This window comes from Anopheles marshallii, chromosome 3, assembly GCF_943734725.1.
Source record: "Anopheles marshallii chromosome 3, idAnoMarsDA_429_01, whole genome shotgun sequence".
Taxonomy (NCBI): Eukaryota; Metazoa; Arthropoda; class Insecta; order Diptera; family Culicidae; genus Anopheles; species Anopheles marshallii.
This window is the reverse complement of record NC_071327.1, coordinates 10347729-10374942: the sequence shown is the minus strand read 5'-3', so window position 1 is coordinate 10374942 and position 27214 is coordinate 10347729. Positions and strand designations below refer to the sequence as shown.

Genomic DNA, 27214 nt, shown 5'->3' with positions numbered 1-27214 from the left:
TAGTGGCGGAGTAAGAATGTGGACTATTCAACCCCAAGCGAGAGATAGAGAGATTTAATTCCCACAGTAAAACTGTGCCGTTCGTTCTAGCATCACATCTCCACCACGTGCTATTGTTTGCAAACGCAACCCACAAACTGCTCGCCGGAAAATTCGCTCTCACATTTGTGCGAGGGAAAACTCGCACTCAAATAACTGTTCTTTCTCTCTCTCTCTTTCTCTGTTATGCCCTACTGTGCCCCTCGTGAGTATCGTTTCCACAGTGTTGCCTAACACGTCCTGCTGGAAGAAAAATCGGGGAAACGACGGGCCAGGGTTAAAGTGCCCTTTGCCGGGAAGGAATACGTCAGCGGCCCGTAGCAAGGGGGGATATCGGTTGACAAGCAAAATGGCGAAATCGCTCAACAGCACCGTCCACGGATTGCTACCAGCGTGGCACTGATTTGTTCGGTCGGTAAGGTTGTGAAACGATTGTTTAGCAGCAAACAACACAACAACATGATGTAGTGAAATCGTACCATCGTCTACGCTCGGATAAACTGTTGGCTGTAAGTGCGTGTTTTGTGTGCCTCGCAGTACGTGAGGACGTACAGAAAAAAAATACGTGCTGTGCAGTTTACGTTTACGACTTCGATTTGCGAACTTCGACTTGATTGATGCGGTAATCGTGTGACGGTTTGGCCAACCGCTATCAAAGTATGCTAGTGCGTTGCATCAAAATTCTCGTAGCTGTTGTGCTTAGTTTGACGTTTACCATTTCCCTGTCGAAGCTGGTGCTGTGCATTTGGAACGGGTGGTTTAATGCGGACGCCGCGGATTATGAAATTTTCGCATCCTACCCGGGCGCTGGACGTCTGGGACCGTCGCCCACCGGCCCGTCGTTCTCGTACGCGGGTGGGTCACGGCAACGGCACACCCCTACCATCGTGGACGAGTGGCTCGATCACAATCAGCTGGGGAAGTACAAACAACTCTTCCGTGACAGAGGTAAGTTTTGCGTGTATCTGATCCATTTTCATCGGACAGTTTTCGATAGATTGCCGAAATGCTGTCGGAAAACATCCTAACCCCGGGAAACGTTCCAGGTTCGTGTGGATAATTCAATTAGGTTAAAACGTTTAGCGTCTTTTTCAAAGCTTCGCCATGCCCAACCATCACTCGCGAAATAGGTTTGAGTGTGGTAGCATCAGCATGACTTCTTTTGCTATAAATCTTTCCCAATTCACCCCTGTACCTGTTGGTTTCGATTGGTAGCAGGTTGCCATTAGTGATGTTCACAAGTCAATGCGCATGCTACGATTTGGTGGTGACATCGATTTGTTTACAAAATTTCACCAATATTTCCCGGTCAACACTGAATTATCGTTGCCAGACGACGAGGAGCAAGTAGAAAAAAAAAATGGCACAACTATCGTTCGTACACTAAATCATCTGGGAGAGTTGTATCACATACAGCTCATCTAGGTCGATAGCAGTAAATCAAAACCATTGTATGACATCGTCCCACAATTACACCTATCGCAAGGGTGGTCAAAGCGCTACCCAATTTCCATGACCTACAGTTACGTTACGTGATGAAAAAAAAATGGATGCGTTATCTTACATGTCCATTTGTGTCCAGCCCAGGAAACAGTGTACGTGAGCATGCTTCACGTCTGGAAACAGGTCAGCGTGCTGCTTATCTTGCAGGACGGGTGGGAGAACATAAATAAAAGTGAGGTTCTGTCGTGTTTCACCAACACGGCTGATGAACATGACAACCTTTCTGATAACAAAGTCTGGCTAAAGGTGGCGGACAAAGGTGCAAAAGTTCTAACAACATTACTAGATTTAACTCTAAAACCTTCTTTGCTTATTTGTTAGGTGTATTTCAGGGTGAATTATTATCAACCACGCTAATATAAAAAAATAAAGCTAATTGGAAATACCTGCCATGCTTATAAGCTTATAAGACTTACTACAGTGCCACAATTACACTGCTTTTACTGCTAGTGTAGGTGCAGATACGAAACGATCTACGACCTCTCGTGTATTAGAACGAACACAAAGGTACGAGATCAAAACCTATCGGCATATTCAACTTTACATATGAAATCTATGGCTGTTCATGGTCCTGCTATTCCAATTCTAGCTAGACCTGAATTCGTTATCAGTTCAGGTGGGAAACGAACTTTCGACTTGGTTCATCTCTTTCGAATTCCAAAAAGACTTGATTTGAGACGTTTATAGAACTATTTCTAACTGTCATGTGTTGCTTAAACACTACTTATCAAAATATAAGAATTTTATCTGTATAGTCGATTATGGTTGGATCCCTCTAGATGGGGCCATTATTCCCAGTTGGTTAGAAACTTCCGCATTATATATTTTTACACAACAGCCTAATCAGACGAAAATTCCAAAAGAGTCTGATTTTAATTCGATTTGATCCTCTACACATAAATATATTGAATTCTTCAGCGTTTTTGTAGATGAAAGAACTTCAAAGCTCCTAGGAACCACATAGTCACCCTTAAGCAGCTACTGAAATGCATAGAAGTGAGCTTTTGCTCACTGTGGGCCACTGTACTGGCCTATAAAATTGGGCCATTTTTCGACTATCAATTTGCAAGATTATTAATTTGTAAGATTTAAAAAAAATAAATAGTCACATACACACGCTCGTATTTTATTTAATCCTTCACTACACTGTTCGTAATGCTTCGAAAATGTCCACACAAACTTTGCAACCAACCCCTGCATGTGATTGTGTACCGAATTCTCACATGTTTCTCATCGGCATTCCGTTGCCACGCGCATGTGTCTCTCCGTTTGTTGCTCACCTGTTTTATCCCACGGTCCTACACGCGAATGTCACTCGTTCACTCGCCCGTTCGCTCGCTCGCGCTAGCACAGTTCCATTGGGGACGCGCTCCAAAAAGCCTCCCCCCGAAACGCAACGGAGATATCGGGACGAAACGCGTGAGATACATCGCGATATAGCGGCTGCGATTGGACTCTGGGCGCTATAGCGTTGTTGGCCGGTCGTCGCAGCGAAAGAACAGAAGCTGCACACTCTCTCCGGCATTCATTCGTTGTAAGTCGTTCGTCCGATACGGAACCGACCTCGCGGAAGATCGCAACAAACTCTCCTCCACCAGTCTAGCTCCACTCGGTCCAAACCCTTTGTTTCTCCACCACTCCCGACCATCTTCCTTTTCTCCCCGACCGTTCCTTCCGGTTTGTCCCTACTTCTGCTTCACCCTACACTCCCGCAGACCATCCGAGACCTCCGATTTTGGATTCGTTATCCAGCTGGTGTAGTGATATTTGATCTCCATCTTCCTGGTACGCAGTGGTCCGTATTTTCCATCCCACAAACCCCGGAAAAGGCAAGGGACACGGCGTACAAACAAACAAACGCCAATATACGCGGACGTGTGTGGTGACTGCAGAGGGCCCTAGCAAACACGCGCGCGCTCACTCTCTTGCTCGCACGCTCGCTTGACACTTTTTCCAACCCCCCGTCTGCTAAGCTCTCGTTTCGGTGTTGCAAAGTGTGCGTTCAAGAGTGTCAAGATCAAAAGGATGTCAGCCGTTCGGCTCGATCTGTCCTTGTTCCCATCATCGGCAGACACATCGACGCAGTCACCAGCAGCCGTGGCGTTATCCTTTTAGTCCCCCGGAGCCCTTATCGTCCCTGCCGAAGCGGCCCGTTCATTCTATCCGTTGGTCGTTCTTCTCCTGTTGCAATGAACGATCCCCTGTCACAGCGTGCTATTGTGCCTTTATACGGTGGCTGATGCTGCCAACGCCAATGTGAAGTATCCTTATCCTCTGTATATCCTGCTATCCCGATATCCTTGATCCCACGTGCAAATCGCGTGTGAGTAGCCTCTCCACAGAGAGAGAGAGAGAGCGTTTTGTGTGTGAAATGAAGTGAATGAACCGGAAACAACAAAACAAACGCGTTTTCTATGTGCAACGGTGTGTGCGGAAGTATAAGAGATAAAAGTGAATCGTTTCTGAGTGCGTATGGTTGTTTTGTCCTGCGATAATTCGATGTTCTTGTTGGTGAAATATTGTGGCAAACTTATTGAAAGGGAAACTATATCGTACATCAAAGAACAGAAGAGACACGAATGTTAACCCTATATTTATACACATATTTTAACACCTATACCTTCATACACCAAGTGTGAACGCAAGCGACCACCTTGTTGTTGATGCACAGATAAGCAAAGACATCTCGCACCGCAGACGTCACAGTTGGATGACTACTAAAATTATCCCAGCAGCCCTTATTTCGACCAAGCGAACCAAACAAATCACCCACCGCTAGAACGAATTCTTGTGCATCCACGGTCTTGTCACCGTGTCGCTCTGAAATTGTTTTCAGTTTTCTACAAGCTATTTCGAATCCACGTTGTGTTTACACGATTGAACACACACACACACACACCACACGGAGCACAACACAAAAGATGCTGTGAAAGATGCACACTCTCGCACAGAAAAACGGGTTCCTTTGTTCCATTCATCGCACCCCCACCCCAGCGCGATGACGATGAGATGATAAAACGGCAACGGAAAACTCGATTGTGTTACTCGAATTTGGGAGAAAATTTCATTCAACGCACTAAACGGCACACGGCCACACTGCAGTAACGTGCTGGCCGTGCTGCTGTCTCAGAGAGTGTGCGAGTGAGAAGGAAAGCAAGCGAGGGCAAACGAGAAAACAGACGACACCGACGACGCATTGTGTATATTATATCGTCTCGTCTTGCGTATACATATTTTTCGATATATTCGGCCTGGTACCAGCCAGCATCATGCTGAAGATTCTTTTTGAAGGTGTTTGTTTCCTTTTCTTTTCCTTCGATTGTTTTCTTTACCATGCTTCCGGTGGTGATGGTGAAAGGTTTTTCCTTCACGAAGTAAGCTCGCGATAAAGAAAAAGCACCCTCCAACGCCGACAAGATGACGAACAATGCGTTTGTCGGGAACATTTTGCCCTGCCGCGTATGCTGTAATGCCTTGCAATCCGTGCCTTCCATCGGAAATCAATACGCCTGCACGATGGTGAAATCACGCTCTTGTATCTTGTCTCGTCACAACCAAACAACCGACCGTGGAAAATCTTTGCCCTCTCTCCGCACATCAGATGCGACCATTTAGTTTATTTGTTTTCCACGCACACACATCACATGCCGTGTTTTTTTGCCCGTTCACAACTTTTCTACCCCGTTGACGGACTTTGATTGAACGTTAGAGGCCAATCCCGCCCGTACCAGCCGCGATGATCTTTTTCGTGCAAGGGACCGGCAAACAAAAAAAAAATCACCTCCACGCACGGCCAACGAAGTCACGCGTTTGTTGAATGTTTATACGCCGGAACCCGTTGGCAACATTCACGCGTGCCAAAAACCTATCCTTTCCTGCAACATTCGATAACACTTCTTTATCCTGGCCTGCTTTGCTGGTCGCCTAGTTTACCCCGAGGCACTCGCAGCTGTCAATCAAGTGCCAACGGTCCTTTCGTCAATTCGTCAAACTACCGCACCAATATCCGCACATTATACGGAGGCCGACGAATGCGATTGTTGGTTGTTCGGAGCGCTGTTCTACCGTTTTTTTGTTTAGTTTTTAAAAATGAAGGTTTGTCACTGTGTAAACATTCGACAGCATCTCGAAAGTCGCGCTTTACAGTGAGTTTTTTTTTTTATTGAAAATGTTTTAACGCTGATTGTTTTGTTCCGAAATTAGCAAAGATGACACGCGCAAAAGAATTGGAACAAACTGTTTTTAAAACGTGTTAGAAAATTGAATAAAAAAAACACGAAGTGTAAACGATTTGTTTAATCATGCCAACATTGTAATAACTCCATTTCCATTTTACAGTGTAAAGGTTTCCTTTTTCTTGTCTCCCCATCCATTATCCACTTATCAACCGAAGGGTAATCCAATGCCATGGCCTTGAGCAGCGGACGTTACTTTTATTTGACATTTTTTCCTTCTAGTTCGTTGTTTTTTTTTTTGCAACTGTTTTGCAAATTTCATTCTCCAAATGACTTCGTCAGCAGTTCCTTTTTCATTCGCTAATGACAGCACTTGCTTTCCATCTCATTTACCGCGCCCTTGTTGATGGCGCTTCCATCTCATTTGACAGGAACAAATCAGTTCCACGCAGGGAAGGGACTGATAAGCTTTACCCAAAATCATCCCCATCTCCCGAACCATTGCCATTTTAGGTTTCGTTTGTCTTGTATAAATTCAATCAATTTTGTCCGCACCAGGGTACAGATTGAAATCGGTTTACTTGTGCGCGCTCGACAAACCGGCTCAACCTGCAGAAAGTTCGCCCGCTGTGGTTCAACATTCACTTGAAAGCATTTTAAGTTTGCCCATAAATCACCGCACTATGATAACAAGCTGCCACTTCAACACGTGTTTTCCATTCCGGCGTTTATTCTCGCCGAAAATGAAACCGATGTTGAACCGCTGCCAACGACACATCAGAAAACCTGCATTACACAATGCACGGAAAGCGATCTGTTCGGATGCTTGGAAAGGTTAGGTGCCAGTGTGCTTAACCTTCGTTCCAGGGTTGGATGTTTTTTTTTTGCGAACACTCGAAACAGTGTGTTTTGGTTAATGGCATTTAAAAATGTAATTACCGTGACTCATTCCTTTGCTCGGTGTATATTTAGCTGTACCTTAGTGCGCTATAGATCCGTTTACTGTATTGAAAGAAGGAAGCACTTTCACTGCTCCGCGAGATAAGCAAACGAGGTTATTACGTTGATGGCGAGTTTGGAAATTGGTTTCAAAAAAAGGAGAACACAACAAGAAATATTATCTGAAGTTTACACAGTACGGTCAACCCTCTTATAACGAGCTTAATCCGTTTTAATGTTGTTGTCCATACACTTTGTTTGAAAAGTGAACTAATTAATTGTAAACCGACAGACTGCTTACTCAATAAGCAGTGTGTCAGAATGATATTAGGTAACAATGAGGAAACAATAATCCATATTTGTAACACCTTTAGAATATCTACAGGAGATTGAGGTATGGTTCAACATCCTGCTGAACCTTTGTCCTTTGCATCAGGAACTCCAAAAGTTCTTCGAGAGATGCGAGGGGATTCTTCGATTTGCTTCATTAAAAGCTCTTCTATATTATTATTATTAATACCTATGCCTATACCTAATGCCCTTATTCTGATCATTGATCTAGAGCGTTTGATCAATCCTTATCAGCTCGCAATTTGATTCAATGTTTCAATTTCGGCACATAACAGTGTCAAAAAAAATAATTCCTGAAACCTAGAAGCTCTTCATGCGAAATTTAGAACTTTGAAACTTGATCGTTAGGTGAAAAACTCTTTAAAAGAAGTACTCGTTATGATGGGAGTTTTTTTAATAAAGAACAGTCAGATCGAATTGGTTGAAGCAGTTGGTAATTCAATCTGTAGTATAGTTTTCATTCGCTCATCCAATAGAGTGGTCCTGTTTTAACCTGAATCTTGGGTGATAACGATACTTATACCATCAGACAAATATCGATCTTATCGATCGATATTGCTGACAGGTCTTGTGCCGTCCTTCATCCTCCATATTCTCGTCGTTGGCTTGACTTTGACTGGTCTGTCTGGTGTGATGCAGGGGTTGACTGTGACATAGACATTTTTAAATTAGTCATTACATACTTTCAGGCGTCTCAATACACTACACAGACAAACAGCTTATTTGTTTTGCTTCATTTCACGATGTTTTATGTTGGATGTTTAATTATGTTCGTTAGTTATTCCTTTGCTCACATTTTATCATAACAAATATCATAAATTTGCCCGAATGATAGTGACTTTCTTTACTCACCATCTACATATGCTCCGAAAGAGTGTGCCCTACGCCATATGTTTGAATTACTTCCTCGGCGCAATGTCTAAAACGTGCCCCAAATCCCCAATCTCATTATTCTAGCACCTAGCTCTAAATCAACAACCCAACAAAGAAAGCTAAACTGTCAATTCAAAACAAACACACCAAGTACGGCGGGCCACTACCGCTTGGAAACAAAAGTGTTCAAACAATACCAACCACTCAACCGCCCAATTTTACCGGAACGAAGCGCAAAGGGCCATTCCGTCAGCAAAATCGAACAAACCACTTCGGGTGGGCTGAGTAATCAGGCCCAGGTCAAAACGAAAAAAAAGACTTACACAGCAGCATTGGCTTAAGCCGAATATCAACACCCCCCCCATCCCATTCGCAGTGTGATAAGAGTGAACCAACATTGGGCAGGGTGCGAGAAAGCGCATTCTACACTCGCTGTTACCGAGGCCCGTCGCCGTCACGAATGCGTTGGACAATGTCAAGGTGCCTAGCTGCGTATTGTCCACAGCGCCATCGTCAGACCATCCACCGCGTGCGGTCGGTGGTCGTGTCGCAATCGAAAGCTTTAATCAACAGTGCATTGTTGCCCCGGGAGCAATAGAAAGCGTGGCTAGCGTGCCATATTTGAGTCCTTACATGCCAATAATATGCGATAAGTCAGCGTCGCCAACGGATGGTTTAGCTGAAGGCACAAAGGAGGGTTAGAGAGAGAGAGAGAGTACATTTATACTACACCTTGTATTTTGGCGCGTGACCGAACAACCCAAACCGTTCGCGTGTGATAAAACCGTACATTATTCGTTCGAAACGTTGGCGTTTTTGCGTATGTGAGAGTTGTCTACGTGTGATAGCTGGTGCGAAAGGAACGCACCCAAGCCAATGTACAACATGTGGGCTCCGGAGTCGGAAATCAACTCGATTGCCTTTACCAACATCCGTCATTCGGTGTCAGCTTCGTCTGGTAGGTATTTGCTGTTAAATTTATCATTTACTACCTTGTGTTCTGGTGCCTCAACGTTCTGGTCTTATTAGTTATTCTACAGTGTATTTGTCCACTTAGGCGTTAAACTTTGAACAGTGTCAGCAGAACGCCTAAAGCAATGAACAATGTGTTTTTCAGGAGTATTGCAACCAAAAGAACAAATTTATCCTTTTAACCATATGCTCTATGGCAGTGGATGACAAAGAAGAACTCGCGAGCCGCATTCAGCTCCATGTTACTTTTCATGTGGCTCTTCATCAAAAATGATCCATCCTATGCCAAACTTGCTAAAAAATTTTAAATAATAACTGTACGTTATTACTGATTCATAAAAATATTTCTATAAAATTCAAGATATTGTTGATATTTCAGTTGTACTTGAGGCATGTGCCATACAGCACTGCGTCCCAAATATTAGCAAATAGTGCACGAATCGGTAGAATCAGGACGATGTAGTAATCAGACCATCTTTATTTACTAGGTATTTCTAAGAATAAAAATGGTTCATAGCTTATTTTCCGTGAGGATAACACTTCCTTTTTCGTTCACATCTTGGTTCTTTGAAGCTCTAGAAGCTCATAATAACTAACACCAGGACAGTCCCACCAAATCCTATTCTTTTAAGTTTCTCTACACACTTGAAGCAAACATGGTTTGCTAACGCTCTACTACACACACAGACACGAATGATCAAAGATCAAACACAGTTCACTGCAAACGAGCAGCAAATTACTGTTTAATAGCAATACCCAACACCCAATGCCCGGCAGTCGCTTATGAGTCATGTGTTACTGAATCTTTCCACACATCGTACACTGCGTCCGATCGGCAGTAAAGGCAGCAAAACTGATGCGATTAATTTTGTAAACATCCAGCGAAACGATGCGTTATGAAACACGCCTGTACCTACGCATAAGCGGTGCACAGATCCCTACCGTTGTGGATTGTTTATTTACCAAAGCATGGGGAATTTATTGGTATTTATTTACTGGTTTGTACCTTGTAGTGTGATTTGTTTGCACTTTTCATTTCCTTTCTTTTTTAACTCCTTCTTTTGTGACATGAACTCGGATGATCTTCTGGGAGGAACAACCTTCGCGAGGATCGCCTGTCTTTGATTTATATAAGCACTTACTCCACCCGGATGGGTTTGGTTTAATTGAAAAATGGAAACACGTTGATAGCACCTGCCACCTATCACTGCTCAGGTACTGTCGGTTGTATGCGCACTCATCCTGCTGGAATGAGGATGTTCCAAACAAATTGCGATAATCTTTTATCCACTCGCGTTTGAATTGGGCCAACCAGCTGCCGCAGTTTGCCAGCCACCATTTGCAAAGCAAAAGGTAATCCGTCAGTCCTGTTCCCCAGCTAAACGACGAACGACGACCAACGGGCACGAGTCCTGTTTTACATATTCCCATATCCTGCTCGGGTGACGGAGAGTTTCCTTCCCAAGCAAGCACACTCGTCGCTTGGACACCTATTTTTTATCGCTTCCAGTTATGGTAGGGACCGCTTTTCACAGGCTAATAGAGTGTCCTTTTGCTTACCTCGACCGAATGGAGCGGTGCAGATTGCTCGCTTTTTGTCCAACGCCTCGGCAACATGCAAACGAGTACACCGTGTACACCGTACCGTGGTGCCGGAGTTACACTATTAGAGAGACTCGGAACTCGACATGTAGAGATAATTGGAAAAAGGTCCACCTGCCATGTGGATGGTGGTTTAAATCCCACCACGGGTGGTCGCATGAAAATTGGCACGACAGGGAGGCATCCTTTAACATCCGGCGCTCGTTTGGCTCTAGTTAGCCGTCCTTTCCTATTCATGTTTAATTGCACTTTGTTTGGGTTTTATGAAAATGGTGCGGAGGCCACTAGCGACACACTTCGTCTAGTGACGATGTTACACGTACGTGAAGTATACTTTGCTTTTTGTTACCGTTCATCATTTAACGATCTTGTATGAGTACTTCGTTTGGATAAGCACTGTTTCACTATTTACCGGGCTGGTGCCAGCTTTTTATCATGTGGGTTTTTCATTTTGCTGGATTTTTTTTTTTTGCGCTACCCGCAAAAAAATGCAGTGTCACTGTCAGCGAGATTCAAACCGTCTGATAAGAGCAATAGAAAAATGAACGCTCTGCCAGCACTATCTGGTGCACCGTATTTAAGGTACCTACCGGGCAATAAAGCATACAGTATGACGAAAATTGCACACCGTGCCGGGACGGGCATTATTATGGCCGGATGCTAATTTTGAAACTGAGATATTTCTGGTTTTGTTTGTAGGCCACACATTATAGCGCGTTTACAGTGGTGCTATAAAGATACGAGGAGTGGAGTCTTCTTTTCGGGCTGCGCTTCATTCCAAAATTACGAATTGCATGACAATGTGAAGCTTGTTATCGTTTGTTTGAGAATAATAAAACAATTATATGCTTTGTTTAGTCCTCTTATCAGTTTCATAAATCCAGATCAGCTGACAATGGTATCACTTAAGTTACAAATGTATTCAAATGAAGACATGAAAAAGGAGTTTTGTCATGCAGATTGCATACTTCAGGGCGAACTTGGATATTTTCTTTGTGAGTGGCCAAAAATCATGCTGAGTGCTTGAGGAAAGGATTTTTTTTTTCTAATTCTATATCTCCATTAAAAAGAGGTTCAACTGAAAACGATCCTACAGCTCGGTGCAACTGCCAAAAACTAAATAAATCGATCGTTCTGTTTTCTTCCAAACCCGGAAACACTACAAACTCACCGTGTATCTTCAACGTGGAACCAGATGGTCACTACGTATGATGTGTGTTTTTTACCGCAATATTTATCGTGTGTTTCGTACTTCAACACAAACTTGCCCCAGAAAGAAAAAACTGAAAGACTGCAGCTCGCCACTTATTGAGCTACCCAGGATGCGCACAATCAAGTTTCTCGCGTCCTGTGTGTGACAGGGCGCTTATTCTTTCCCCATCCCAACTCACGGGGACTGGCGAATACGAATCACGCGAACCTGTCCACCACAATCAGGGGTATGAAATAGTTCGGACCATAAATCATCCCAATCCACAGTGGGTACTCTACGGAATTTAGGTTTCCCGGTTTCGTTCCTTTTCCTCGGCCATCGCCATTTCAGCGAAAGAAGCACGATATTTGGACTAATAAAATTTATTGCGATACTGCGTGCCGTGCGGTCGGTGGATGGGATGTGGTGGCCGGGTGCTTACCGCCCGAACGAGCAACCTCCGCAACACGCTAGCGAATGTTTTCGACAAAAGAAATCAAGCATAAACAAATTTGGGACATAAATTTTGCATAAACAGTCTTCACGTGTTTCTTTGCCAAAGCGCTTTTGACACCTTTGGATAGGAAGCGTTCCGTTCGTTAGGAAGATGGGAAATGCTTTTTTTTTCTTCTTTGTTTTTGTTTATCCGCTCAAATGTTGCTTTTCCCGCCGGTGGTTCACTTTATGGGCCGAACGGAACGATCAATAATCCGTTCTCGCTCTTTCGCTTTTAGAAGCAAGCTTTTCCGGGGTTTTTTGTTTTGTTGCACAGACGAACGGATTCTGCTTTTCCGTCACGAATGTTTTGGCTCGCTGTGAAAGAATCTCAGTCAGATTTTTATTCTCCTTACCGGCTCAAAAAATAAAACTGGAAACCTTCCTGCTACGATCGCAAGAAATCTTCCCCACATCAGCAAAACCACTCTCTAAGTTATGCAATCATTCGATTGAACAGACTGGCCAAGTATTGGAGAAGAACGCGATAAGAATAAAATATGCTCCTTGATAAACTACATGCCCGAGCAAAACTGCCTCCTTGCAACATTTTGCTTGCTCTCTATCGCTATCTCTATCTATCGCTCGCAACACTTTTCCACTTCCGCTTTACACTTCCAACTTCCAAGTGCCAAGGTTGGTTTTGATTATCACAAAATGACCTTCAGCATAACCACCGCTCAGACCCACCATCCCATAGGTCACACAGGCAGGGCGAGTGCTGCTTCACCGGGGGCTCCATTAGCTTGGCCAGACTTTGTGGCGCATTTGTTTCCTTCCGGGCCCATTATCATTGCGCCTTCTCGCTAGTCTGGCAAATGGATTATGCTCACGGAATGATTCTTCCTTCCAGCCAACGAAACCCCGCTTGTTTCTATACCTATGCGGCGTTCCTTCCCACCGCTTCGATAGAGCTCATTTTTTAACTCATTCCAAGCTTCCGGATTGAGCAGCGATAAAAAAAGAACAGAACATGCTTCAAACGGTAAGGCCTTGTGCGACCAAAGGACGTTACAGCGTTGCCTGTAAAGGGCACAGGTCGGCTATGTCCACGCTACTGCATGTCCGCTATATAAAGCCTGTAATGAATATCGGTCAACTCTGTCTCTATTAATTATTCACCGCCACGGACCAATGGGCTTTTGGTCTGCTTGTAGCCACACACACACACACGCGGTGTAAGTTTACTGTGCCGAGAACCTTCCTATGGCATTTCGTGCTTGCGGGTTCACCTGCCCACGAGTTACACAATGGAAAGAAAATTCAATTTTCCACCCGTACTCTCGCTCTCCCTCTCTCTGTCCACATCGATGAATTGGGTCTCAAATTTAATTTTTCAGCACTATCCCATTTTGTTTCCTGCTGTATCATCCCTTTCCAAGCCCGACCACACTCATAAGCACTTTTGGTGGGAGAGGGGGACATATAATGTCCACATACGTAATGGCTTTCGCGCCCCGTTTTTTTTATCGCAGGGAGCAAACAAAGAAAAAAAAACGCGCCAACATCCCCAGTCAGACATTCTTACAACAGTCGCCGCCAGCGTACTCACATTTATGATTCATGCCGTATTAATAACGAGCCTGATGGGGAGGGTGTGGTTCTCCCCTTACCCGTCCCTAACGGCCACCGACGTGCCACGTGCCGAAAATGGTACGAAAATCACAAAAAATTCATCACTCACCAGGCGTCTCCATCCACGACCGAGTTGGTTTCGCCACCTCGCCACTCACGCCACGCTTTTCCAGTGAGGTGTTGATGAATAAACAAATAATCTTTATCCAACCTGTGCCGTATACCTTCCTTCTGAAAGAAGCTGATCAAGAGGTGGCACCGCAACAGCAAAAAAAAAACCAGAGCACACGGTGCGAACACGGGCGTACGGACGGTTGTTGATGAAATTAAGCTTTGTTTATTTTCACGCCAACCAAATTAAAGAAATAAGGCTCGAAAAATCAAAGAAAAGCTCAATGGCTCAACAAGTCTTTGAAGGTGATGGGGAGTGATGCAAAGAAATGAGAGACAGAGAGAGAAAAACGACGTGCCACTCACAACCGGCGTTGGGAATGATCCATTTTTTGTGTTGCATTGGGTACCATCGAGGTAAAAGAAACCCCATTTACACCACACGCAAAGCCATTGCACTGCCTTACACTACGATGCCCGGGCCTTTCGCGCCCGAGAATGTGTGCTATTGTTACGGGCGAGGTTTAATGATTTGCATCCGCTGGAAGGAAAGGTAATGTGAGTGAGCCTCTGGTTTTTCGCACGGAGAAAGCGAGAAACAGAGCCAAATGTACGAATGTACCCTTGGGCATGACGATGAAGAAATTGATGCAGGAAGTGAATTATTCAAATTACTCTAATTGGTGGAAATGTACAATCACCCTCCACGGGAGGATGGATTTATTTTTTTGCCACTATTCCTTCAATACCTTCAGGCCATGCCGGTTAAGCATTCTTTCAACGGTGGAGTTTTCTGGGAGAGGAAATTGGTTAGGCACAACAACAACAACAAAAAGCGCCTCACCAGCAAGTTCATCAATTCAAATGTCATACCACTTAAATACCGAAGTCATTAAACGGAATGATGCTTTGGCACGCATGGCACCGCCCCGGGGTGTATCGAAACGCTCAAATAATGATGAAAAATGTCCCCATCATCGGGTACATATTAATTTCAATTTTCCTGTTTTTAACACCGGGCGTCACACCTGCCTTGTAGCACATTAGCCTTCATTACAAAACGGTTCTGGTTTCAGGGGATTAAATTACAATTAAATTAAATTGTGCAGCAACTGAAACAAACAAAAAACCGCACCACAGCAAGCTTTAATCGTTTGCTTGTGCCATGCTTAAAGTGGCCATCAGCCGTACGACATACATCAAATCGTAATCATATCGATTTATTAGCTTCACTGTGTGACGTCTTCAGCAAAGTGTCTTGTTTTTTTTTTTTGCTTGCGTAAAGCTCGCGGTACACTTGTGTTGTGTAGTATCGATTTTGAGGAACAAACAATAGCAACAAAATGGAGGACCATCAGGACTCGCGCAGGTCGCTCTTCATTGGCAGACAGAATGGCTCCCGAGGCGTAATAAAACAAAGTTTGATGTTTGTTTGAAGCAAAACGAAACAGCGTTCCACATTTTCGGGCATTTTCCCCCAAAATCCCTACATAAAACAAAACCAAAACCGTACACATTACGGGCATTTTATTATGTTTTCGGTCGTGTGTTTTGTTTTTCCCGCCCGAGCCACGCATTTGTCAACATTTCGTTGCGGTGAAGTTTCGCAAATGGCGGAATTGATATTTTGTTTATCCCTTCCCCGAAACGGTAAATTGTCACCCAACTGCCATGATAAAGCTCGCAGTTAATGTCCGTTCGGTTGTGCCACACTCCCACCATTTTCTTGTGTCGCCTGCCACCCTTTGATCGAACGGTTTTCTCCGCTAAGAAGCTCGCGCTGGCCGTCTAGCCACGGTGGCGACGAACTCGGTTTATGTGCGCATGTTGTGCTGGTTTTGTGCTTTGCTCAATGCTTATTTACTTTCGTGCTGTTTCGCCTCAACTCATCTGGAACCATAAAAAAAAAGCGGAACCATTTCCCACTGCGCACAGGATGCGAGAGGAGGCGCGATCGATTGTCCAGAGGAGAAAAAAAGGTTAAAGGTTTCATTTGTTTTTTTTTTTTTTGCTCCCAACGAACATACAGACACACAAAAAAACGATATTCCACCACCCCAAAACTATTCGATTTATATGCATTAGATAAGATACGTTATTAGCTCTCTTCACTTTACGAGCAGAAGCGTTTTTATGGTAACGAAAAAACAAAAACAGTGTCACTGGCAATCGTCCACCGTCACAAGCCACGGATCTCGTCAACAAACCACCAACCACAAAGGGCCATTTGACGCCTCGAGGGACCCATACTACGGGCATACATATTCACGAAACCTTCGTGCAGGGTGCCCCATCCTATCCTATCCGAAAAGCACCGAATACTAACCAACATATAAAAATACCGACACACACTCTTGTCTGTCATAATCTTTTGGCTGGCATGGCAGGACCACCGCAGTTCGCATCGTATCGAATTCCCTCCCAAACGGGGAGGCAGATGTATTTATGCAAATAGTAGAAGGCCGCTTAATTAAGCATCGAGTGTTTCATACGATCGGGTGTGTATGTTTGTGTTGGTAATAGGGCCGACTGGGTCCAGATCCACAACACCCCCTCCCGGTGCGATGTGGAATAAAGATGGGCCCATAATCAAATGTGCATACGAAAGCAAGGGGACAGCAAAGAAAGTGCTATCCTTTTTTAATGTTTCGCACCATACCAATTTAAATGATTGCACAATAATATAATTTGTGTGGCCCGGCACTATCGATGGCCGATCCGGCATGGGTTTTATCAGCCGCATTTTCCGCATTGCAGTCAAAAGAAGCTTCAATGGGGATATATCAACAGTGCTTCATGATTACGCTCCCAGCTGATAGTACTGGGCTGTTGGGTGACAATAATAACAACGCTATTTTCAGATGCTAATAGAAGCTTTCTCGTTATCACTTTGCGAGTGGCGTGATGTCACGCATCGCTCCCCGTTACGTTGTTTCACATGCAGCTCAAATATTTATCAAGTGACCCATCCCCTCTCGCTCTCTCTCTCCCTGGACTATCTCGGCCAAGTTGGAAAGTTTCAACTCAGGTGCAGATGTAAATACATTCCTTCTGTAAACTTGTTTGAAACAATTGAAAGGAAGCAAATTGATAACATAGCGTACCAATTGTGTTTGAGTTGGCCTTCACTTCTAACGCTTGCCTGATTGATTTTATCCGAACCGATCGACCCACCTGCAAAACCTGCATTCAACTCCCACGGCACACTATCATCCCCGGTGCCGCATTGGGAGCAGAAACATCAAAACGACCACGATCGATGCTTTTACTTCCCGGTGACTTCCCGACAGGAACCGCAGCCAAATACAGCAGTTCTTGTCGGGTTTTTTTTTTTTTACTTTATTTCATTTTGGCCTATCTTGTTTCGTATCGCTGGTGCGGCAAAAGTCTTCAATTCGTTTCGCTCGATTGGCAGTCAACCAAAAGCATCCTTTTTTAAAAAAAAAAGCCACTGCAATGGGTAAGATTAGTGCAACGGATCCCGGCCCGATGTGGGTAGACCATCGATACAACCGTCGGCGAATCGGGTTTGTAAAATATTCACAAACAAACCAACCTGGCAGACGAGCTCGGTCGGTTGAAGTACATATTTTGTGTGTGAAAGACAAGCTTTCGGCTGGCAGAAAATCCGTCCGCTCTAAACCACGTAACAGGGGCGTAACTGGGGTGTTCCATTTTTTTCCCCCCGGTTTGTTTATCCATCTTTTCATCCCAACATTACCCAATCACGTCGGCCTGCCAGCAGCAAAGCTGACGGAGGCTGATGGTTGCATCTGTTCAAGCGCTGGTCGGTGGTAAATGTTTCATATGGATTTTGAGCTCCTGCCAAAAAGCACACCTCGGGACGAGCGACTAAAAGGCGTTTGCTCAACACCCTATCGACACCATCGATCAATGGCGGTTGGCCAAGCTTCCGTTTCGCCAGAACAAGGTTAGCTGTACCATTAAACGGAATAATTGAAGCTTTACAAGCACCAAACAGCGCTGTCAAAATATCAAGTGTGAAATGGATTAGCAAAGGTGCAAATAGACGGGACGGGAAGACGTTGGAGTTCGCTTGCGACAAGTGTCGACGCTTCGGGCAGAAGGTATTACGCAATTCAGGTTGCGAAACTATTGGGGCAGATCCTTGGGTTTAAGCTCAAAAAAATTCTCTCCAGCGAATTTGAAGAATAGTGAGAAGAGTTGGCGATCTTTCAGTACTACATACATCTGCTTAGCATTATAGGTCAAGGCCTGATCAGACCAAAATAACATCTACTCCTTCCCATGATATTTTTTTATGAAGGCGACAACCTCTAGTGTAAATCTTCGAAGGGTAAATCTCCTTTTCATCACAAGCTTTAAAGTAATCTGTAGATTGATGATATCCGCCAACCATAGAAGGATATTCCTCACAAAACTTATCGAGGAAGACGCAGAGCCCAATTATGAAGATATTAGATTAAAATTCGTAATACAACTAAAGACATTGATGAGGGATATACAGTACCTACTCTCCTGTCAAAAGTTTTTGGCTACTCTCAAAATGATATTGACATCCATTCCCAAAACTGTTCACATTACATCGATACGTTGAAGAAAATGCCTCTAAAATGTAGTTCTTCCATTTTATTCAAATATAAAATATAGAGTAGAATTACCAGGCCAGATCTAGATGAGTGGTTCTACTCAAAGTATATTCTGCTTTTACAGTGTCACTACATCAGCAAGAGCTTGCCACTTTCTGATCTTTTTTGACTTTGTTAAACCTTAGCTAGAATATTTGATTCTTTGCTTGGGAGATCAGTCCGGAGAGGATTTTATGCCGCCCATGTCGCGTGGAAACGATGATGCTTTTAGATACACAGCCGAGTCGCTCCACTCAAAGTATTTTAAGTCAATAAAATTCCACCATACATAAAGTATATGAATGTAACACTTTTTAACCGCGGATTTCTACCTATTTCTACCAAAGAATGCCTTTAGTGGCAGAATCACATCGTAGATCAACTTTGTTCGATTGTGTTGTGTTTTGTAGTGTGTAAATTTAGATAAAAATCGATTCGGAAAAAGAGCATCTTATCAAATCAAACATTGAAATCAAATAAATTAAATCAAATTAATATTGAGTCAATTTGTAATAAAGCATTTGAAGACAAACTTAAGAATATATTTGTGAATAAATTTTGAAGAAAACAAAGAAAAAGCACTCGAAAAAAAAGATATCTCGAGTTCCGAAGATTGCCAAATAACAATACTGTTCTAGTCCCTCATGTTGGGTCATTTCTAGAAGGATTACAAAGTTTCATGCAATTTGGATTATAATTTCATATCCCAGACATGTAAACCTCATCAATTTCTGATTTTATTGCAATGTATCGTCACATATCGAACTATATTTTTAGATTACACTTACTCACTACAACACTTACTGATATTTCCATTATTTTCCCTGTCAATGCACATTTCCTTCCAATGCTCTCCATTTGAAATAAATCCTTACGGCAAAGCATAGCAAATGGTCGATACTTAATGCATAAAGAACTCCCAGCAAAAACACTTCACCATGCCACCGTGCAACTTCGTGAAAATCCAACGTCAATCAAGTCGGATTTGTTGCAACCCGATGGCGGGGTGGGCGCAGAGAACGCGAATGAAAATCTGATTGAAATTAATCATACCCAAACCGTCCTGCTTGCACCCGCCATGCCGGCGCGTCCCGCGAAGTCAACCCGAACTGTATGGCTTCCAGCGCTCGGAGCGAATTAAACACCTTGCACTTTCGTGCGCTCGTTTACCTTTGCGCCGGTGTGCATAGTTGGTGCAGCATTTCACTCGCCCGGTGCATCCTTGACATGACGCCGCCCGATGCGGCCAACAATCCCAGTTGCATTGAATGCGATCGTTAGCGCCGTTTGCTGCTACTCGCTCGGTATAACCGTTCACCCTCATGACCTCCAAACAAACCAGGGTGCAAAACCCGTTGGGAAGGTATCTGTTTGGAAACTGGCGTTACTTCACGTTCAGCGTGATGTTGCACTTACGGTTTTCATTTCAATCCGCCACGCCATTAGCCCTCGGTCGTTCTTTTCACCGGACAAATCGTAAACCCCCGCCGAACGGTACGAGACTTATTTTAAGCCACAAATTCTAGATTCGTGCCCCATCGTTACCTTTAGTCTTTATATCATAGTTTGTGCCGGCGTTTCATCGGTCCCGTAATCGTGCGAAGGAATGTTGATGCATTGCGTGAGTGGTTCAAACCCATATTGTCCAACATGCAACGAATGGCTTAAAGGAAGTTTTCCTTGCGTGTCCCTGTCTTCGAACAACAATTCAACCCACCACATAATGAGGCCTTTCGCCAATATTTCTGTAGCGCTCCTTAACGGCGAGGTAACGCTTTATGCCATTGCTTTTATTTCTCGCCCAAGAATAACCCTTCGATTGAAAAGAAACGTTGAGCAATACGTTCTTTACGAGGCACTTGTTGTTCTGCCCCGATGGTTCCGGAAGCATCCGGTTTCCTTTTGCCCCATTTTATACCGGGTTGGGTCATAAATCGATGGCCATTACTATCGCTGCCAACATGGCGCACCACCAATAACCCGAAAATGGGACGGAATGCCCTCAGCCCCCCCCGGATAGGGAGATATTGTTGCGTGACAAATGTGCATACAGGTGTGTCGATTTAGACTATGCCTTCGATCGAAAGATTAGCCCGTTCGCCCGATACTGCCCATGGGGAATTTCCCTACCCAATCACATTGTCCATTACATTTGGCTCCGTTTGGCTGTGGTTCAAAAGTTTCGTGCTACTCCAAAGAAACGATTTCTCAAGATAACCAAAAACAAATATGTAACCTTGACACTGACATCGGGACACGGGCAAGATCACGATTACCACTGTTAATGGTGGGCGGCAAAGTCCTTCGCGCAAAGTGTTTGTAATTGAGCGACGTGACATTACTCGGCGGAGTGTAAAATCAACGTACCAAGCAAAAACGGGACGCAAAAGCACCATCATTACCCGTGTATCCGTATTCCCATCAGGTGTTCGGTAGTTTGGATTTTAATACCCAACATTCCACACGCGCTTCATTTCGCAATTCAACACGTACTGTTTGGACCCGTGAGTAACGATGTAAACGATTGCTTATAAAACATTCCCAGCGGCACGCAACCCGGTCCGGCATTCCGGTGGCGGGACGTGGCCGGTTGCTACACGGCCCCGGCCAAATGGTGTCCACAAGTCACGAAGATGTCATTCGGTGCCGTCAGATCTCCCGGTATCACAATATCCACCACCGTCATTAGGTTTTCCCATTTCCATGCTAATGGTGAAAGCTAATGCAAAACGCGTCTGCGTCTAGGAAGGAAATCGAATTTTCCCCCCACGGTTTTTTGCTGTTGTTGTTGTTGGTGCTGCTGCTTCTGCTGTTTGTCATAAAAAGTTTGCCCCAAAAGCAAGCTAAAGATGCCCCGCGAGAGAAACCAGCCCAGGTAAGGGGCAAGTTTAATTAAAAAGTTTTTTGTTTTTCCACCAATAACCTTCGACATCATCCGAACCGGCCGGTTTTACCTTTTTTTTGTGATGAAATAAGTTCCACTTTGCAATGGTTTAGTCGTCGTTAGGTATGCAAAACGAAGCAAACTTAATAAACGGAGCATTTCATTATTGAATTGCAGTATGCGACTCGATTGTAGCAGCTTTTTGCAGCTCGCTTAACATTCGCCTTGTTCGAAAGGAAGTATCATTAATGCAAAGAAATCCATCAAACGGGTGCCGTTGCCCGTTGCGAAATGGGATCCAAATCGAATTGCTGGCGGTATGAACAACTTTTCTGCCTGCCTGTCCATGAATATGTTATGTGCGGCATGGTCTGTATTTTCGCATAACGATCCCAAAAAAAAAACGGGAAACAATCGTTCACCGTGTGTTTTTTTTTGTGTGTAGTGAAAAATACTATCTCTTTGCTTGATTTTTCCCTCTTTTACTGCCTTCGGTAAAAACATTACCGCGAGTAAATAAAGGGTCTATCGACTCGGCGTTCAATCACTGGCCGGCTTTCGGTCTGATCGACGTGCGGCGTACGGGCACCCTTGGGTGTCCTCCACATAAATGATAACCTTTGCCTAAGTATTCCCGCAGGTCCAAACCATTAACCGACCCTCCCGCCCCAGCCCCGATCGGAGAAAAGCGTTGGCGGAAAAATGGATCGGAAATTTGAAACCATTTCCAAGTAGCGCGCCACCACTTGGACCACTTTGCCGCTACACGGTGCGCATCGATCGGGCAATAAATGCAGTGGTTTGGTGTGTTTGGTTCGAGTGTCTGTGCTTCGATTGCTTCGAAACGATTCGGTGAAATCGATGCGAACCCCGGTACGTGATACCGAAGACCGGGTGTCTTTTGTATCTAACGTACAAAAAAAAACCACACACAGAAAATCGAAAACGTCTTCACTCCGGGCAACCCGAGTGTGTCCTTGGCGTACCGGTTTCGGGGCACCATATGGTGGGAAATAATAGTTTAACCAACATTACACACATTCCGTACGTGTGCTCATAATACCGCCCTGTTACTGCTACAAAGTTTCACAATAAAGCGTTCACTGCACGCGCGCCAGTAAGTGGCGAGTCGCTTCGCTTTGCGCGTGTACTCCAATCAAATCGTACCCTAGCCATTATTCGCGATATGTGTACCATTTCAATTCATATTTTAAGCTTTTATGCATCTAATATGTGCACACGGTGTCACGGGAACCCGGAAACATCCGGGGCCGGGGCGGAGATTGTGGGCAGCGCGGAAGGAGGACATAAACAATCGTTCAATTTTTGGACCCATGGTGCCATTATTACTTTCCGACCATTTCCGTCTCACTGCAAATGAAACGTTTCCCTACGTGTGTGTGTGTGTGTGATTGTGTGGATGGCAATAAAAATAAAATTAAATTTTATTCACCACTTGCTTCGCTCCGCCCGGGATGCACCGGCAGCCAACCTGTACAAAGGTTGCCTTGCCGACTGCTGACTGCTACTGCATTGCAAACGTGCATGCAACTCGCCACCACCCCCGGTCGCGCGAAGGAAACGGCTTCATTTGCGTAAATTAAATTTCGTAATACCCATAAAACACGCTCATGTGCATCGGTCCGGCGGGAATGCACCAAGCGAAACATTGTGCGCCGGTTCCATTACGCGCGTTAGCGTTTCCCATTACCCTTTGCTACGGGTTCAACCCGCAACACGCACTTCCGACATCGAGATAGCACGACCCGGCCGATATCGACACAACAAAACCTGGCCTGGAATGGAATGCGCTAGAGACGGGTTTAGGGGTACGCCTACGCAAACACACACCACCGAAGGTCCCTACACGCGTCCTGCGTTCGAACTGCGCAATATTGCCATATGACTGCGGAATGCTGGCATGCATTGCGATTTTGCCATTTAGCTTAATTTGTTGATGTTTCTGAAACACCCAGCCAGCTAATGGTAGCAAGGCAACTGCTAATCTGATGCTATAAACATCACTATGCCATGTGGATTGCATACTTTACGGCGAATTTCTACAACTTTCGAACGGTATGCCCGCATTCAGAGTGGAAATTTATTTCTGGAACTAATATACTGTGGATTTGTTTTTTCCTACAAAATATTGAGTTACGCGAGCTCTGTGTTTCGTGAATAACATTTAAAATGGTTTTATCCGGTGATTAATAATGCGCTGTACATTTTCAATGCCCTACTTGCAGGTATCTCGACGCTCTCGAGCTGCGGAGATCCAGAGCGCCTGCCGGAGCTACCACCAGGAGATGAACAGCGTCTTCAGCGAGCTGCCTTGAATCTACAACAGAAATTAATACTTCGCGAGTGGCTTAAGGAGCATCGACTGCAGCATCATTATTCCAGGTACGTTTACCACCCGGACATTGGCAGCATTAAACGAAACCCCCGTTAATAAACGGTCATCGTTGCAGGTTGGTTGCCATCGAGGTTACGGCACTGGAAGATGTGTACTGGTTGGAAGATTCCCGGGCGAGCCAAATCCTTGGCAAGGACTGGCCCATCTGGTCGAGCGCGCGCCAAAAACTGCCAACCTCCAAAGCCAACCTGGAAGCCTTAAAAGCCGACCTGTGGTCTACGGTTGTGAAGTCGAGCCAGCATCAGGATGCCTGGACGTGGGGTGGTATGCTTGTCGTGTCGGTTTCGGTGGCCGGTTTGGTTACGCTGGCCGCCATGACACAGCCTTCGCTCGCACCGGAAGCACGCCACTCGCTGCTGCAGTACGTGACCGGGAAGTATCTGCTGCCGGCGAACTGTAAGGTGCACTGGGACTGGACCGACCCAGCACGGGTCGGCGGCACGATGTGCTTTACCGTGCGGTTCCACCAGCGCAACGGCCAGGCCTATCCCATCTGTGATACGGATCAGTTTTTCGTCGAGGTTACCGAGGGTACGCGCAAGATAGTGACGATCAGTGAGCTCGGCTCGCCGACCGATCCCAACAATGCCAACATAGCGAAGGTGAAGTTTACGGTGCGCACGGCCGGCCAGTACAAGATATCGGTACTGATCGGGTCCAGCCATATCGCTGGCAGTCCCTTCCTGAAGACGTTCGCTCCGGGACCGATGGATGCGCGCCGGTCGAGACTGATCCGTCCGGCCAGCACGGTGGTATGCTGTGCCGGTGCGCCCACCTTCCTGCACATAGAGCCTCGGGATGAGCATGGCAATACGTGCCAGTTTGAGATGGACTGTGATCCGATCAAGGGTTACAGCATCGACATCTTCGATCTCTACGGTAACCATAGTGATAAGTTTGGAAGTGCGGTCAGCTTCTCGTACGATAAGGTAAACGCACGCATTAGTCTTACGGCTCTGTTTCCCGAGCCAGTGTGCCTCCGGGCTGTGGTAAGCTATGAAACTCAACCGATCCCGAACGGAGACTTCGACATCATTGTGCTGAGCAGCAGCGATACAACGCTCGTGCACAAGAATATTGCCTCGCGCAAACACAACATCTGCTATGAGGCCAAGCTGTTTAGCATCTACGGCCAGCAACGGTGGACCAAGCCCCGCAAAGTGCTTTGTTATGTTGGACCGAAGCAAGTCACCATTAAGGAGATGATCCTTAAAATCATTCCCAAGCGTATTGCAACGTTTCGTCTCTGTCCTTCCACTAAAGTGAGTATCAGTAGAAATATGAGTACATAAAACACAAGTCAGCTAATGATCTGGTACAACTCTGTATTCTAGTTCCATTTTCTTCCACCATCAACCATACAAATGAACAACAGCCACGGTGCGATCTTCATCATTGACGATGGCTGCCAACCAAAGATCGAGTTGGCTTCCAAGGAGCGTAACGTCATCGCGGCCACGTTCACACACTTCCTGCTGAAGAATATCGGCGGCTCGGAAACGTTCAAAGACAAGCAAGACTTCTTCTATCATGAAGTGCGACTTGTACGCAACCCCATACAAGCAGATCCTGCGTGCTTATGTTAGTGTTTTTTTTCTCTACGTTTACGTCACTTTGCAGGTACGTAAATTCCATTCCAACTATTACCACGAGAAGCTATCGCTGAAGGTGCAGCGGGACAAAATTCTGGAGTCAAGCATGAAGGCAACTAAAAACTTTTCAGTTTCCGATTGGTGCGGTAACTTTGAGGTTACATTCCAGGGAGAACAAGGTTAGTTGCCTGTAGGACATACTTCAAACTCTTCACAATACTAAACGCAATGTATTCTTCCTTTCAGGAATCGATTGGGGTGGCTTAAGACGCGAGTGGTTCGAGCTGGTATGCAGTGCGCTATTTGACCCCCGTGGTGGTCTCTTCTGTACATTCCACGACAAGCGACAGGCACTGGTTCATCCGAACCCGAACCGTCCACCGCATCTGAAGCTGAAGCACTTCGAGTTTGCGGGCAAAGTCGTCGGCAAATGTCTGTACGAATCGGCTCTCGGTGGGACATACCGACAACTTGTACGGGCACGTTTCTCACGCTCGTTTCTGGCACAGTTGATCGGGCTCCGAGTGCACTACAAGTACTTCGAGCAAGACGACCCGGATCTGTACCTTTCGAAGATCAAGTACATACTCGACACGGATCTGGACACTAGCGACAATTTGGAGCTCTACTTCGTGGAAGAGGTGTACGATCAAAGTGGACAGCTGCAGAAGACGATCGAACTGATACCGAACGGGGCCAAGGTGCGGGTTACCAATGCTACCAAGAACCAGTACCTGGATGCGCTGGCACAGCAGCGTCTGTGCAACAATGTACGTGAGGAAATTGACAGCTTCCTGAAGGGATTGAATGGCATCATTCCCGATAATTTGTTGAGCATTTTTGACGAAAATGAATTGGAGGTGAGGCTTTCGTGAGGCTTTGCGAGGTTGACTGTTGACCATAACATAATTCCTTTCGCAGTTACTTCTTTGCGGTACGGGAGAGTACTCTATCGCTGACTTCCGGGCGAACCATATCGTAAACGGAGGTTCGGCTGAATTTCGACGAGTGCTTGGTTGGTTCTGGGCAGCTGTCGGTAACTTTTCCCAAACCGAGATGGCGCGTCTACTGCAGTTTACTACTGGCTGTTCTCAGTTACCTCCAGGAGGCTTTCAGGTAAGACGACACTATCTGAGATAACCCAAAGTGGAGAATAATCCGAACATTTCATTTCATTAATTTCTAGGAGTTGAATCCCAGGTTTCAAATCACTGCAGCTCCCACATTTGGTAATCTTCCAACGGCTCACACTTGGTAGGCAGCAAATAAAAGCGAGCCAGCGTACTAGCCTCACTAATCTCACTTGAATATTTCAGCTTCAACCAACTCTGCTTGCCGGACTACGAAGGCTACGAGCAGTTTGAGAAGGCTCTCATGTTCGCCATCAGTGAGGGAACCGAAGGTTTTGGCATGGTCTAAGCACGGATGCATTACGCTTTTCCGATGGGTACATCAGAACTGGCACCGTTCTGTAATCATTGTCTCTAAGGTGCCAAATATTCCCAGTGGTTTGGTTGTATTTGTCTCTCCTACTCCTACATTCCTGTGTGTAGTTCAGTTTTAGTGAAGATCTTCAGGATAATTGTTCCGGTACTACGATACACAATCTCCACAATCCCATACTGTTCTGTGCCAAATACTTTCTGTAATTGTACTTTCGGGAAATTGGTTTGGGGAAGTTTGAAAAGAGAGCAAGAGGACAAAACACATGCTTAGACACCAGTTAAACGTTCAGTAGCGTTCGTTTGTTACGATTGTAGAGCATATGAAAACCAGCACATCTCTCCTGGTGTGCGCTTCCATTAGGGGCCTCGTTGCAAAGTTCGCACCATACGTGTCCGTTCGATGCTTGTGCTGTGCTTAGTCGTTGCGTTGCGAGCAGTAT

The 27214-nt window shown here is 45.2% G+C and overlaps 1 protein-coding gene across 2 annotated transcripts; it reads left to right on the top strand.

Annotated features, from left to right (window-relative positions):
* Nucleotides 1-698: 698 nt before the first annotated feature.
* On the top strand, nt 699-26748 carry LOC128716193 (apoptosis-resistant E3 ubiquitin protein ligase 1). Of its 2 annotated transcripts, none has more exons than XM_053811113.1 (9): nt 699-987; nt 23568-23724; nt 23793-24999; nt 25072-25272; nt 25358-25508; nt 25576-26189; nt 26251-26445; nt 26516-26583; nt 26646-26748. In XM_053811113.1, exons 1-9 carry the CDS (start codon nt 699-701, stop codon nt 26746-26748), a joined length of 2985 nt encoding a protein of 994 aa, XP_053667088.1. The 2 variants fall into 2 exon arrangements, with proteins under 2 accessions (XP_053667088.1, XP_053667089.1); XM_053811114.1 differs by lacking the exon at nt 699-987 and adding an exon at nt 8766-8838.
* The last annotated feature ends 466 nt before the right edge of the window (nt 26749-27214 follow it).

Coding starts and splice junctions, on each gene's coding strand:
- LOC128716193 (XM_053811113.1), top strand. CDS start 699: ATGCTAGTGCGTTGCATCAAAATTCTCGTAGCTGTTGTGCTTAGTTTG. Junction 25,509..25,575: donor TACATTCCAGGGAGAACAAG/GTTAGTTGCCTG, acceptor TCTTCCTTTCAG/GAATCGATTGGGGTGGCTTA. Junction 26,584..26,645: donor CTTCCAACGGCTCACACTTG/GTAGGCAGCAAA, acceptor TGAATATTTCAG/CTTCAACCAACTCTGCTTGC.